Genomic DNA, 14,256 nt, shown 5'->3' on the forward strand with positions numbered 1-14,256 from the left:
AACGTGGACCCAGCCTATTTTATGGCAGTGTGTTATGGTTTAGATATTGGCATCAGGTCAGATTATTTACCATATTTTCCGGGTATAAGACGACCCCCAACTTTTCCAGTTAAAATATTGAGTTTGGGATATACTCACCGTATAAGACTACCCCTATTCCAACGCACACCAAATAAAAATTAATAAAAAAACATCAGACAGCAGCGAGATCTGAGAGGCAGAGAAGGAGGTATAGTAATAATGGTAGAATATAAGGGCAGGTCAGACGGGTGAGAGAGGTGTGTTTTTCTGGGCTTAGCGCCACTCTACCGTATTTTTTTTAACATACCCCGGATTCCTGCAGCTTGCGCTGCGCTTTATACGGTCGCCGCATACATCGGGGATGCGGCTGTTTTTTAGCTTCATCATATGCGGTGACCGGAGATTCTCCAGTCTGGTTTTGAGATTTCTCAGCACCCGCCCAATAACACAATACCCGGCGTATAAGACGACCTCTGCCTTTTGAGAGGATTTTCCTGGGTTAAAAAGTAGTCTTATATGCAGGAAAATACACAATCCTTTTGTGAAGGAACAGTGGAGCAGTTGCCCATAGCAACCAATCACATTCCAGCTTTCATTTTTAAAAAAGGCCTAGGAAAAATGAAAGCTGCAATCTGGTTGCTATGGGCAACTGCTCCACTGGTCCTTTACACAAGGTATAATATATCTCCCTCTTCATATATCTCTGTCTCTTCTCAACTGAAACTTTTTTCGTTCCATTACTGCTAGAGAGGAAACTTACCAGGACATGATGTGTAATGTAATACAATTGATGTTATGTGCTACCATTTCTCTTTGGGTCCTGTATGTACAGGAGCCAGGGAGAAAGAGTCAGCACCCTGTAAGACTTGTATTCTAAACTTTCAGCAGCCCCCATAGAGAATTATGGAGTTCTATGGAGACCCCACCCCCACAATCTCTAACTTGTCCCCTATCTTGTGAACAGGGGACAAGTAATTTTAAATCAGAAAATCCTTTTAAATTTATGCTGAGATGATCCCAGCTGTCAAACCCTAAGTGATCAGCTTGTTTTTGCCATCTAATGTGTACAGGAATCTTTAGACTTTCCCCTCCCAAATGACGAGGGGAAGAAGGAAAGATTTTAACATTCTTTTGTTCTAAAGACAGATAAGCCGCTACTAGAGGTGTTTGGCAGTGGCTTATTCCCCTATCACTAGTGAGATAAGCTATTGGTTAATCTATGGGTTTGGCTGACATCCTTCCAATGTATATGTACAGTACATACAGTATATGTCTCATGCCCATCCGTGTCAGGGTATAAATAGTAATATTACAGAAGATCTGCTAAGGATTCTATTCTGCTAAGATGGGAAAAGGTTCTTACAGCAGATTGTTCCAGTCCAAAATACATTAATGTGTGCAATCATTCACATAGTGATATAATTATCAATAGTTTGGGGTCATAATGTATGTAAACTCAAAGAGGGAGTTTTATAAAAGCTGCGCCCCAGGCATACGCAACAGAGCAGGAGCATATTATTACCTGCTCCATAGCGTATACCGGCCGATGGGCGGGCGAAGGGGTGTGTCAAGGAGAGTAGGAAGTGGGGCCTCCTCCCACACCTGTTTTATCAAGGTTTACATCTGGAAACAGCAATAAACCAGTTAAAAATCTACACCTGCTCCAAAGCAGGTATATATTTTTGCACAATGTCTGTGATGGGTGCAAGGCTGCCCAGCCCTGCCCCTTTAAGTAAATCCAGCCTGGGAAAAGGGGGTGGGGCTTTATCTAAGACTGGCATACAAGTACGCCAGACTTGATAAATGTCCCCCAAAGTGTGTGTGATACAAGACTATGGTGTGTGGTCAGGATACATGATCACATGTCATAAAATAATCTCTTTAGGACAAAGACCTCGCTCTGATTTGGAGACATGAAGGGGAATGTTTACAGATATGTCTTTTAGAAAAATAGTGCTTACTATAGTGCTGGAGAGTGTGAAAGCGGACAAGAGGAAGGGCTCAGCATCTGTACATGTGACAAATAGGAAACTGGAGAGCGAGCACCTAGGAGGACAGGCTGCAAGGAAGATAATAGCAGATGACTCCAGCTCTCTAAGGTCTCAGGGATAAAACATGATGTTTAAAAAGTCTGAGCAAACAAAGCAGACATTTGAAATCATACAGAATCCATAATAAAGATAGAATACTTGAGTGGTGAGACTTAACACCACGGAAAAAAAAAACAATGCTGTGAGAATTACCTCCCTGCATATTTATTATACTGGATGGCTTACAGTATTCAAACAAAAAGACCCTGCTTGTTTTCTAGAAACAGCACCATACATGTTCATAGGCTGTAGCTAGTATAACCAATACCAATATTACTCACAGCACATGGACAAGTGTGGTGCTATTTTTGTTAGGCTATGGCTACACTGAGACCTGTTGTAGCACTACTGATTTACTTTAAACTCCTAATGACCACCAATACACCTTTTTAAGTTGAACTCGCACTGTATGCCCTGTAACATACAGCTGACATCTGTCTGCATCTACCAGGAGTGGACTGCAGTGCTGTGATTAATATTGATCGTAGCATACACAGTGTAACCTGGCAAGTGCCAGACCTATCAGGGGACCAGTCAGCACCCACGTTCTTTGCTGTGGTTGTGCATCGGTTGCTGTGGTTGCAAGAGTGTTATACTTACAGTCCCTGGCAGCCATGGTCTCTCTACTGATTAAGTCTGCCTCAGGCAGACTTAATCAGCAGAGCATTGATATAACTGATCAACGCTATATTTTGGTCATATCCTCTATCAGATAAAATGGAATAAAAAGCAAAAAAAATTTCCATCCACCTGAGCCTGGTACCGTTAACAACTACAGACCATAGCACAAAATAAAAGCCCTTATATGTTGCTTTACATGAAAAATTAAGAGGTAATAGTAAGAATATGGTGATTCAAAACCATGATTTTTTTTCTAAAAAGTTTTCATTTCTTAAAGTTATTAAAAAAGAAAACTAAAAGTATATAAACTGCCTATCAATGTAATCAATATGTTTTATGATGAATTGCAGGATGTCATATAAAAGGTCTATTTGTCCTACAGAAATTAAAGGGGTACTCCACTCAAATATAACTTGTCATATTTTGCTGTCCATGATGAAACTAACAATTCTGATCTCCCTGTAATTAACACTCCTGGCATTACAAAGTGGCTACAAAGATGCTGATAGGACTTGTTTACATGAGCTCTTAGAAGGGAGCAGAGAGGGAGATGGAGAGGACAGCTCACGCACAATTTTCTGTATTTTCAACAGAAAGTAGCACCTCAGAACTGGAGAAAAGAGACTGAAAAGATAAGTATTGAATGAAATAGTCTCACCATGAGCAGCAATATAAGAAAAATATAAAATGTCTGAGCGGAATACCCCTTTAATCCCTTATATGGCCTATTATAAGGAAAACATTAGAGTTATAATTAGAGATGAGCAAAGCGAATTTGACAAATTCCGACTTGCAGCGAATCGGGCATTAAATTTACTAGATTTACTTGGCAAATTCACTAAACATGGCAGCCGCACATGTTAGTTTACAGTACTGTCTTTTGGCAGGAGAAAGGGATTATCCACAATCCCTAGTGCCCATCCAATCAGCTGCAAACTCCAATGTAATGTCAGTAACCCTCACCTCACCGTATATAAGGTGATCGTCTTCTTGGAGGCGGCCAGTCGGCTGTGTATAGTAGAGAGCAGGTTGCAGCAGGCCGTTAGACCAGGGGGAGAAATACAGAGAGATAGGGACAGAGGAGAGGAGGGTGGATTGTGGGTGCCTAATTGTTCATTATACCAACTGAGTGCTGGGTGTGCATTATAGGAAGTCACAGTGAACACAGTGTCCATCTTAAAGCGACTCTGTACCCACAATCCGACCCCACCAAACTGATTGTACCTTCAGATAGCTGCTTTTAATCCAAGATCTGTCCTGGAGTCCATTCAGCAGGGAATGCAGTTATTGTCCTAAAAAACAACTTTTAAATTGGAGCACTGTGTCCAATGGCCGGGGCTTAAATTATGTATGCATTAGGCTGGCACAACCTCTCTGTCCCTCCTCCCCACCCTCCTCATCAATAGGAATGCTCCAGGCAGATTGTCTCCTATTCCTCACCTGTGTCAGCACGGCACATAGGCTGGATCATTAGGGCACCTGTGCAATGTTCAGACGGGAGAAAATGTTCTAGGGGCATTCCTAATGATGAAAAGGGCAGGGAGGAGGGACGGAGGGGTGGTGCAAAGTTAGGGCACAGATATTGTAGGCCACGGCCATTTGACACAGGGCTGCCAGTTTAAAAGTTGTTTTTTAGGACAATAACTGCATCACCTCCCGAACGGACCGCAGGACAGATCTTGGAATAAAAGCAGCTATCTGAAGGTACAAGAGGTTGGGGGGGGGTCAGATTGTGGGTACAGAGTCACTTTAACCACAGGCTTCTGTGTCGCGGGTCTCTTCTTCTCTCTTCCCTCGCCCGATGAGCAACTCTCTGGTGGAGTCCCGGGCAGCACATCACTGAGCTCCCTGTACTGGAAGTCCTAGCCGCTGCGGCGCACATTGAGCTCAGTGATGGCGCTTGCCCGGGGCTCCACCAGGGAGCTGCTCATCGGGCAGGGCCAACATTCTTGTGATCGCAAGCAAAGCGCTGCTTGCGGTCACAAGAGTGATTGACAGGGAAGGAAGCCTATGGCTTCTCACGCTGTCAATCAGAACACTGACCACCCAGGAGGCCCGCTCGGCCGCTGGGTGCTGCAAGCGGTCAGCTCCGGGGGCCCAGGCCATGGGCCCCCTGATGCTACAGGCCCCCCTATGGCTGCTATGATGGTAGTTCCGCCCCTGCCATGACATAGTGTTAGTGAAAGTGCACTAAATATGTGTTTTACACAGTAGCAGCAGCATTGTGACAGTATGTACACCACTATTTTCACAAGAGACAGTTTCCATGAGCTTTATGAGCGGTGAAAGATGAAAGGGATGCCTTTATTTGACTCTTAATAACTCTTTGGGTGCTCATTTACCAATGTCTACTGCTGTCCTGGGAGAAAATTGATATTATGCCTCTGATCCACCAACGTCCACTACTGTCCATGGCGAAAATTGAATGAATGACAGGCTGATTGACATTTTTAAAAAATTTACATTTTCCAATTTTTACACTGTCACAGCTGTTGAGAAAATGCTACTCTGTAAGGATATGTGTACACTGAGGAAAAGGTAAGGAATTAGGTGAGGAATTAAAGAGAAATAGGCTCTTATTTCAGTTTGAAATTTCTACGGTAAAATATGTACAGAGCAATTTCCTATTGTGTTCAATGGGATTTCTGCTCTGTTGTTCACAATGCAAAATTTCCAAGCAGAATTTTCTGCTGCTGATCCACTTTCTGCCCAAAGAATTGACGTGTCAATTCTGCTAGAGGAATCCTATAATTCTTGCATTCCGCTTGTATTTCGCTTGTATTCTGCTTGTATTCCGCTTGTATTCCGCTTGTATTCCGCTTAATTTTCTACTCAAATTCTGCCAGAGCTGAAAAGGCAAGGAATTTCAAGCAGAAAACAAACAAAACAAATATGCTCAGCATGCATATACTCTAATAATCCCACTATTGGAGCTAATATAGTTTGCCGGTTTTAATCAAAATTCGTTTGTTATTGATATTCACAAATTTGCACAAATGTTCATGTACTTTGCAAACTGAATTTCTGAGTGATTCGCTATAGTTATGATTTTTTGATGTAAGCAGGTGCAAATTTGCCAAAAATCTTAAACAGCAGAACTTTTAAATACAAATTTAAGATTGCTGAATTTAGATGACAAATATGCAAGAACAGAACTAATATTCCCCCCTAAAAGGTTAATTAAAAAAATATATATATGTTTAGAGCTTTTAAGGTTATAAAAGAAGAAACTGTGTACCACCATAGTAGGCGGAGTAATTCTTTATGATGCTAGAAGGCTCATTCTCACTTTTTTCCCTACAGTGTGCTGTGAGCACCACAGCTCCGGACAAGTTCAGCAGACGCATAAGTTCAGGAAGTTTGGAGGAGGGGCGATTTAAGAGAAGCTATAGGCTTCTTTGTTGCAGGAGAGGAAAAATCATCTGCACAGATACACATCACACATCCTTGAAGCAACTTTCCTGTCCTGTCTGAAAAACTTCACTGGAGACGGAGAAAAAGGAGACTCATTTACCAAGAGACATACTAAAACCATGGAATTCAAAGTCTTCCTAAGTGCAGTTCTGACCAGATTGTTATTCGTGCTTCATTCTGTGGTTGGAGTTTGGAGAGTTTCAATGATAAAAAATGACAATATGTACTGGCTGCTAGCTCTGGTCAACATTTTACTGGTGATTGAGATGGTGCTGACAATGAAGCTAAAGAAGGGACGAGGGCTGAAATGGTAAGTAATTCTCTATACATTCTATTTCTATTACTTCTGATAAATTAACTTTACACTTTCTTTCCTGTCTTCTGTGCCACCTAGTCATAACATCTGTGTGCATTTACGATCACATTGGATGATCAGTGATAGAGTTTGTTTAATATTAAGTTAACTTAGAAAAATTAATTAAGTTAACTTAGAAAAATTTATAGAGTTCTAAATGGCAAAAATGACCACTTTATCCCAAAAGTTAACTTGTAAGTTACTTTACAAAGTCATTATATATCAATGTATGGGGCATGTGCATGCAAATAAATAAATTACAGTATGGAGCTACATGTATTTGTAAGTATATAAGATACAGAAGAGCTGAGTTTGTCATTTGCCACATCATTTCATATCACTGTGTGCAATAGGCTGCAAGCAAACCCATTGCATTACTGTATGATGATGTACAGTGCATCCTCAAACTAGACAAGTCCAGGTCTGCTGCCTCAGCAGTGTGAAATGAAATATAGTCATACATTCCATTGCAAAGTATTACGACCGTATTAATAATGTAAGTGCAATAGTAGGCAGTTTATTTATTTATATTGGTACAATAAGGGCCCTATTAAAGTCAAATCCAGGAATGGATTTAAAAAGAGGAGAAATCTCAGTCTTTCCTTTATGACCTGTTATCTGTTTATAGACTGTTCCTGGCTTTGGCTTCAATCATCTGTCAGATAAATCTGCATGTGTAGTAGGACCTTTAGCCTGGGATCATATTGTGTCTGTATTGTGGCCACTGGTCAGATGGCAGATCTGTCAGCCTAGACGCATGCCTGTCATTTCAGGTCATCAGGCCTGTGGTTAGGCCAGGACTTGTGGCCATAATTGTGTCAGTATTACTCTAGTGTGAACCCAGCCACAGTCTTATTTATTTCTCATAGTTTGAATGAAGTGTTCTGACCTATGCCCTATTGGTTCCTTGCTGTCTAGAGCCAGTAGGCGTTTGATGTGTTTGGACAAGTACACAACCTATTCCATTGCAGACACCATAATGAGTAAGAGGAAGGTCAGACACAATGTAAATAAATAATGATTAGGTTAAAGAGAAAATAAAACAGACAGATAAATGGACACTCACAGTTTTTAATGGACAGAATGATATTGTATGGATTAGTATTTAACCATCATTGCTATATTTTACATTTAGGACCATATTTTCTTTACTTAAAAGGATATTCTAAAGGCCCTATTCACACATTAGTAATCCTGTCTGTAATTGCGGACCCACAACTATGAACAAAATTCAAATGTGTATCCGTACCTGTCCGCATTTGCACAGACCCATTTATTGAATTGGTGGATCATGGCCCTAGTAGGCCCATAGCAAGTACCGATATCTAAAAGGGTCCATAGAAATCAATAGGCACAATACTGTGCGTAATTATGGACAGTATAATACTGATGTGTGAAACGGGCAAGATCATGAGGGTCCAACCTCTGGGATCCACTAGGATCTCCAGAACAGAGCCCTGAGTCTATTAGTGGAGTGGTGAGTTGTACTGTGCTCGGCTATCTTCAGTGTTTCCATGGACAATGAATAGAGCTGTGGTGGGCGGTTCCACATAAATTAAAGGGGTGTTCCAAGTTAAAGGGGTATTCTGGGCAAAATTTACTGAGCGAGCGGATGCCCACACCCGTCACTTGTGCTGATCAGAGTTGTCTCCATTCATTGTGAGGCGGTAGAAATGTACAACAGCAGCTCAGATCCCATTCAGTCAATATTAGAGATGAGCGAGCATGCTCGTCCGAGCTTGGTACTCGTTCGAGTATTAGAGTACTCAATGGTACTCGTTACTCAGACAAGCATCTCACGGTACTCGAGACAATGGCATCTTCCTCTTCTTGCATGTTTGGGGGCTTTTTCTCAGCCAATCATCATGCAGGACAGTCTTTGAGAGCTCGTAGCATCATTTGGGAACCCTACATGTTGATAGCATCGATTAGCTGGCCAGATAATATGACCCAGGCATATAAGAATCAGGTTCCGCGATGCTTGCTTCAGACATTGCTGACATTCTCTTGGCTGGCTGGGATCTGTAGTTCAGCTATACATATCTTCACTGTGCCGTGTCCTATGCACATGGTGCCCTTAAAAAAAAAAAGCACCAGTTACATACATACTCTATACGACTACCCCCAAAACTGCTGTCAGTATTCTATTTGTCCTATTGCTGACATTCTCTTGGCTGGCTGACCACCCGGCTGTTGCCCATAATTTGGCGTAATGTTGCGATTAGCCAGTCCGAGAGGCATCCATATATGCTGCCCCTGCTGTTTCCTGTCCATTTCCATGTTGTTTCCATCATTATTAGAGGTTTCCAGGTTTTTAGGCAACCTTCCCTGTGCAGAGCTTTGGTCCCCTGCAAAAATGCTCGAGTTTCCCATTGACTTCAATGGGGTTCATTACTTGAAACGAGCACCCGAGTATCGGGAAATATTCGTCTCGAGTATCAAGCACCCGAGCAGGGATGTCTATCTAAGGCTCAAGCCATGCTTTTGCAGTCAGTTTAGCCTACATTTTATGAAGGAAAACAGATGCAAAAACGGATGCCATTGTGTGCAATCCGTTTGATGGTGCGTTCACACCTACAGGATCTGCAGCTGATTTTCTGCAGCAGATTTCATTTAAATAACTGAACACAGCATCAAATCTGCTGCAGATCTGCTGCAGATCCTGTAGGTGTGAACGCACCCTTAATCTGTTTTTCCTTCAACGTTCCTTTATAAGAAAAAAATGGATCAAAAGCGATGTGTTTCCCCCCCCCCCTTTTTTAGCATACGTTAAAAGTAACAGTTTAAAAACGTTAAACTAACTGCAAAGGCACAGTGTGAACCCAGCCTAACTGAATATCATACTCTCAGTGAAGTCAGACTCCTGAGTAGATGAATAGGTGGAGCTAGCTTGGCTCAGTACTGTGCATTCATTGTAGTTTGGAAAGTGCTGAATGCCATTGCTTGCTACAAATAGCAGTTCAATCCATATATTTCTAAAACAGCATATTCAGCATTTGCACAGACGTCATGTACACTTTCATAATTTAAGAAGTGAGTAATTTACTTTATGTTCAGTTCCAGCACTGTGCGCTTTTTCACAACTATAAAAAGTAACAATACTTCTATTCATGCAATAGGCCTTTCTGACAATATTTTATATTGGCTGTATAGAAAGCAGCTGCAATGGCACATTGCCACTATGTTACATTTTACATAATAACTTACTTTTTTGGACAATGGTATCAGCATGTACAAATACATAAAGTACTGCATGCAGTGATTAGGTGATAGCAGTGATTAGGGTTATACAGTGGTATAGCTATAAGGGGTCAAGTGATTGCAATCACAGTTCATGGTTGTGTTCACACATAGTATTTCTGTCAGTATTTTCGCCAATATTTGTAGCCAAAATCAGGATTGGAACTGACAGGGAAAAATTATAATGGAAAGATTTGTACAGTTATGTGTTTCAATCCACTCCTGGTTTTGATTGGAAAAAAAAACTGTCAAAAAGACTGACAGAAATACTGCGTGTGAACATAGCCTAAGGCCATTTCTGTAACTCCAATGGAATGCCCTTAAAAATTCAAAGAAAGATCTGTATACATGTGTGGACAGCTTTTCACTCATTTTCCACCCCCTTATTATTTAAAATGGGGGTCAGGAAAACCCGTACATGAAAGATTTCAAAGAAAGAAATATCCTGTTACTATATTAAAAATTCATATCCTACAGCTCTAGGCCACATTTCCACACAGTATTTTTGGTCAGTATTGTGGTCAGTATTTTTCAACTAAAACCAGGAGAGGATTGAAAACACAGAAAGGCTACAGTGTGTGAACATAGCCTTTATGTGTTTTCAATCCTCTCCTGGTTTTTGGTTGCAAAATACTGACCAAAATACCGAGCAAAAATACTGTATGGGATCATGGGCCTAAAGGGTATTTCCAAGTAAAACATCTTTGTCAATCATTCTGGCGCAGACCTAAAGATTCAACCGGCGGCCGTAGCACTGGAGAAACCAGATGCCAGAATCCAAGCAGCATGGTAAGTAAAGACTGCTTGTGATTTAGAAACTGACAGCAAGGATTTATGCATATCTGTGCTGCCAGTTTCCCTTTATTGGTATTGTCCACACATAACCTTGTTTAAACAGAAAGCTGTGTGGCGGACAACAATAGATTTTAAAGTCTTCTTTAAACATACAATCAGCCAAGGATCGGGTGTTTTCCTGGTCCTCAGTTCATCACTGTTACTTTTACGTGTGCCGATTATTGGTCGCATAAGCATTTCTAGCAACACTACTGGCCGATAATCGTTCTGTGTAAACGGCCCTTAAAGAGGATGTACCACCAGGTACATCCTCTTTAAGCTGAACCCACGGATCGAATGGCGCCGTCACAGGGAAGCCGAAAAATGGACCGTGGCCGGTGAAGCCGTTTTTCGGACTGCGGCACTGGCTTCCCTGTGACGGCGCCATTCGATCTGTGGGTTCAGCTTAAAGAGGATGTACCTGGTGGTACATCCTCTTTAAGTGATATCAGTGCCACTCTCTATAGAAAGATAAGCTGCTTTTTCAGTTCTGTTGCTACTGCTCTTTAGTAAATAGATAGACCGCGCCATTACTCCCCAGTGAATGGATATGCCACATTCTAGGAGATGCCATCACTGCTTTCTTGTGAATGGATCTCAGAGATGTCACCACTGTCCTTCAGTGAATGGATAGGCTAAAGGCTATGTTCACACAACGTCAAAAATAGAGAAAAGGCGGCCGATTTGCATATTTAAAATAACGGCCATTTTTGCTGCGATTGAGCTGACTGCAATTGCAATGCATTAAAGTCAATGGGAAGACGGACGTCTAATGCACAGTGTATTGATTAACAGAAGTTTTTGCCACGGACAGTAAAATAATGAACATGATCATTATTTTCGGACGTCTTTTGCAAACAGCGGATGTTTTTTATTAGTAGTTCACACACAGTTTTCCTTTTTCCACCGTTCTTTCTCCGTCATTACTATTAAAGGGGTTATCCAGAGTGGGGGCTATTTTTAGATCTGGCCGGGGAAGAGGTGGCTGAAAGAAAAGACACCCGGAAGTGGCCGGGAACCGGGCACCGGAGCGCCGCGATGCGGGACCCGCCGCTGGAACCGGGGAGGTGAGTGGACGTCTTTTCTTTCAGCCACCTCCTCCCCGGCCAGATCTAAAAATAGCCCCCACGCTGGATAACCCCTTTAAATTCAATGGACGTTTCAATTAAGACACACCCAAAGTTCAATTAGTAATCCCAAACTAAAATAATGTGCAAACACCAGTCATTGCACTAAGGGGAGGCCAGACAGCTAAATGACGTCCGTTATTTTAGACTCAAAATAACGGACGTCATTTTAAACTGAGCTGAAAAAACGTTGTGTGAACATAGCCAAACAATCATATTTCCCATTCACCCCACAGCAACTGGGTCTATGTCATTTCAAATTCCAGAGCTAAGTTCGGTCCCACTCTAGGCCTGTCCTAACCCTGTAGTCATGTGTTACTCCAGCAGAACCTACCTGCAGTTAGACTGTACTATAATAATAAGTAAATGCAGACTGCCAATGCAGCTTCCCGGACCCCCTTGTACAGTCCATCTTTGCAATGTCTATGCTAAATACATCCTAATCCATAGAAAACAACTATGTAAATCCATAAATTATTATACAAAGCCTTTTATAGGTATAACAAAGTTAGACTCAGACATGTAACACAACTTCCCATCCATTATCTGGCATTTAGTCATGCAGCAGGTCAGGGTACATATAACAACTAATAAATATTCGCTGCCTTATCCACATTACTACCTGAACAATACCAAGTAGACTTCAGGTAAAATTGTTCCTTCAGCTTCACACAAAATGAAAAGGACTTTTTCTTTAATTCTACAAGTCACATTGAATTACCAAAGAAGGATAACGTGTGCTATCACCTTAATCTGTTCTTCTCATCTCCACATTTGGTTAAACCTGCTGGTGTGAAGAAGTTGACTCATTGCTTTTTATGTCACTTGTATTTTTTCTACCAGACCATGTAACATGTTTTTTTTCTTAACCTAAAACAGAATGGTCTTTCCTTGTTGCAAAAAAAAAAAAAAAAAAAGCAATACAAAGTAAAGCCTTTTATTAGCTTTGATTTCATTATTGTTCTTCAAGCTACTTAGGATTTTACTCATACTATTGCTATGTGCCTGTGCAACCTGCAATCTAATTTCTCTAACAGTCATTCATAAATGGTTATGAAGAAACCATTGGGTTGGCAAACATTGGACACTCATTGTACAGCAAACTACCTTGGCCCAAAGTCACAGCATCAAAGGGTTCTATGATATTGTGATAATGGATCAGTAAACCCTCAGCTGAGCCAGGTCACTTGACCTTATTGTGAAAAAAAAAACAAAAAAAAAACAGAAAGTGCAACAGCAACCTATAGGTGCAAGTGCTTACTGTACATATTCCCATAGGTTGTACACACGATAAAAACCTGTTCTATAGATTTTAAAAAATGAGTATCTTAGCAAACTATTTGATCAAACAGAGTGTACCATGTCACCACATTAACCCCTTAACGACATCGGGCGTATATTTACGCCCTGATGCCGGTAAGGACGTTCAGAGCGGGGCCGCGCGGCAACCCCTCTCTGAACCGCGGCGGTCCTGGGTGCCACTTGTAGCCCGGGACCGTAGGTATTAGTGGGCACGGTCCGATCGCCGTGCCTGCTAATACAGTAATCAGATGCAGCTGTCAAACATGACAGCTGCATCCGATTACCGGATTCAGCTGTTCCCTGGTGTCTAGTGGCGGAGATCGCTCCCCCGGGATGTTATCCCGGAGGAGCGATCTCCGTTTCTGAAGCCGGCCGGGGACCGCTCCAAGATGGCGCCGTCCCCGGCTCGGCACTCGTTTACTTCCGGCTGCAGCAGCTGGAAGTAAACGAGTGCCTATCTCATGGATCTCTGCAGCATATCTATGCTTATACTAGTCCTTCCCACTAGTCCTTCTAGTATAAGTGTTAAAGTAAAAAAAAAAGTGTTGTTAATAGTAAAAAGCCCAGGTTTCCCAGGTTATAAATAAAAGTAAATAAATAAACAAACATGTTTGCTAAAGCCGCGTGCGTAATCGCCCGAACTATTAATTAATCACATTCCTGATCTTGCACGGTAAATGGCGTCAGTGCAAAAAAATCCCAAAGTGCAAAATTGCGCATTTTTGGTCGCATCAAATCCAGAAAAATTGTAATAAAAAGCGATCAAAAAGTTGTATATGCGCAATCAAGGTACCGATAGAAAGAACACATCATGGCGCAAAAAATTACACCTCACACAGTCCCATAGACCAAAGGATAAAAGCGCTATAAGCCTGGGAATGGAGCGATTTTAAGTGACGTATATTTGTTGACAATGGTTTAAATTTTTTACAGGCCATCAGATACAATATAAGTTATACATGTTACATATCGTTTTAATCGTAACTACTTGAGGAACATATATAACAAGTCAGTTTTACACCAGGGCGAATGGCGTAAAAACACATTTCCCCCAAATAAACAAAATGCTTTTTTTTTTTTCAATTTCACCACACTTTGAATTTTTTTCTGGTTTCGCAGTGTACTTTATGCAAAAATTCAGCCTGTCATTGCAAAGTACAATTAGTGACGCAAAAAATAAGGGCTTATGTGGGTTTCTAGGTGGAAAAATGCAAGTGCTATGACCTTTTAAGCACAAGGAGGAAAAAACTAA

At 41.4% G+C, this 14,256-nt stretch overlaps 1 protein-coding gene and 1 long non-coding RNA gene across 3 annotated transcripts in view; one reads left to right on the forward strand and one right to left on the reverse strand.

Annotated features, from left to right (window-relative positions):
• The first annotated feature begins 635 nt into the window (after positions 1–635).
• The window catches only part of LOC138798554 (transmembrane protein 26-like), a 52,811-nt gene continuing 39,190 nt past the window's right edge, over positions 636–14,256 (forward strand). The window contains exons 1-2 of the mRNA XM_069979069.1: positions 636–695; positions 6,036–6,456. Coding sequence (XP_069835170.1) covers positions 6,266–6,456 — 191 coding nt within the window. The 5' untranslated portion in view covers positions 636–695; positions 6,036–6,265. The remainder of the gene's footprint in view (positions 696–6,035; positions 6,457–14,256) is intronic.
• The window catches only part of LOC138798555 (uncharacterized), a 228,033-nt gene continuing 221,593 nt past the window's right edge, over positions 7,817–14,256 (reverse strand). For both annotated transcript variants that reach the window (XR_011364098.1, XR_011364097.1), the window contains one exon: positions 7,817–8,577. This is a non-coding gene — a long non-coding RNA (uncharacterized lncRNA). The remainder of the gene's footprint in view (positions 8,578–14,256) is intronic.

Source organism: Dendropsophus ebraccatus, chromosome 8 (genome assembly GCF_027789765.1).
Source record: "Dendropsophus ebraccatus isolate aDenEbr1 chromosome 8, aDenEbr1.pat, whole genome shotgun sequence".
In the NCBI taxonomy this organism is placed as follows: Eukaryota; Metazoa; Chordata; class Amphibia; order Anura; family Hylidae; genus Dendropsophus; species Dendropsophus ebraccatus.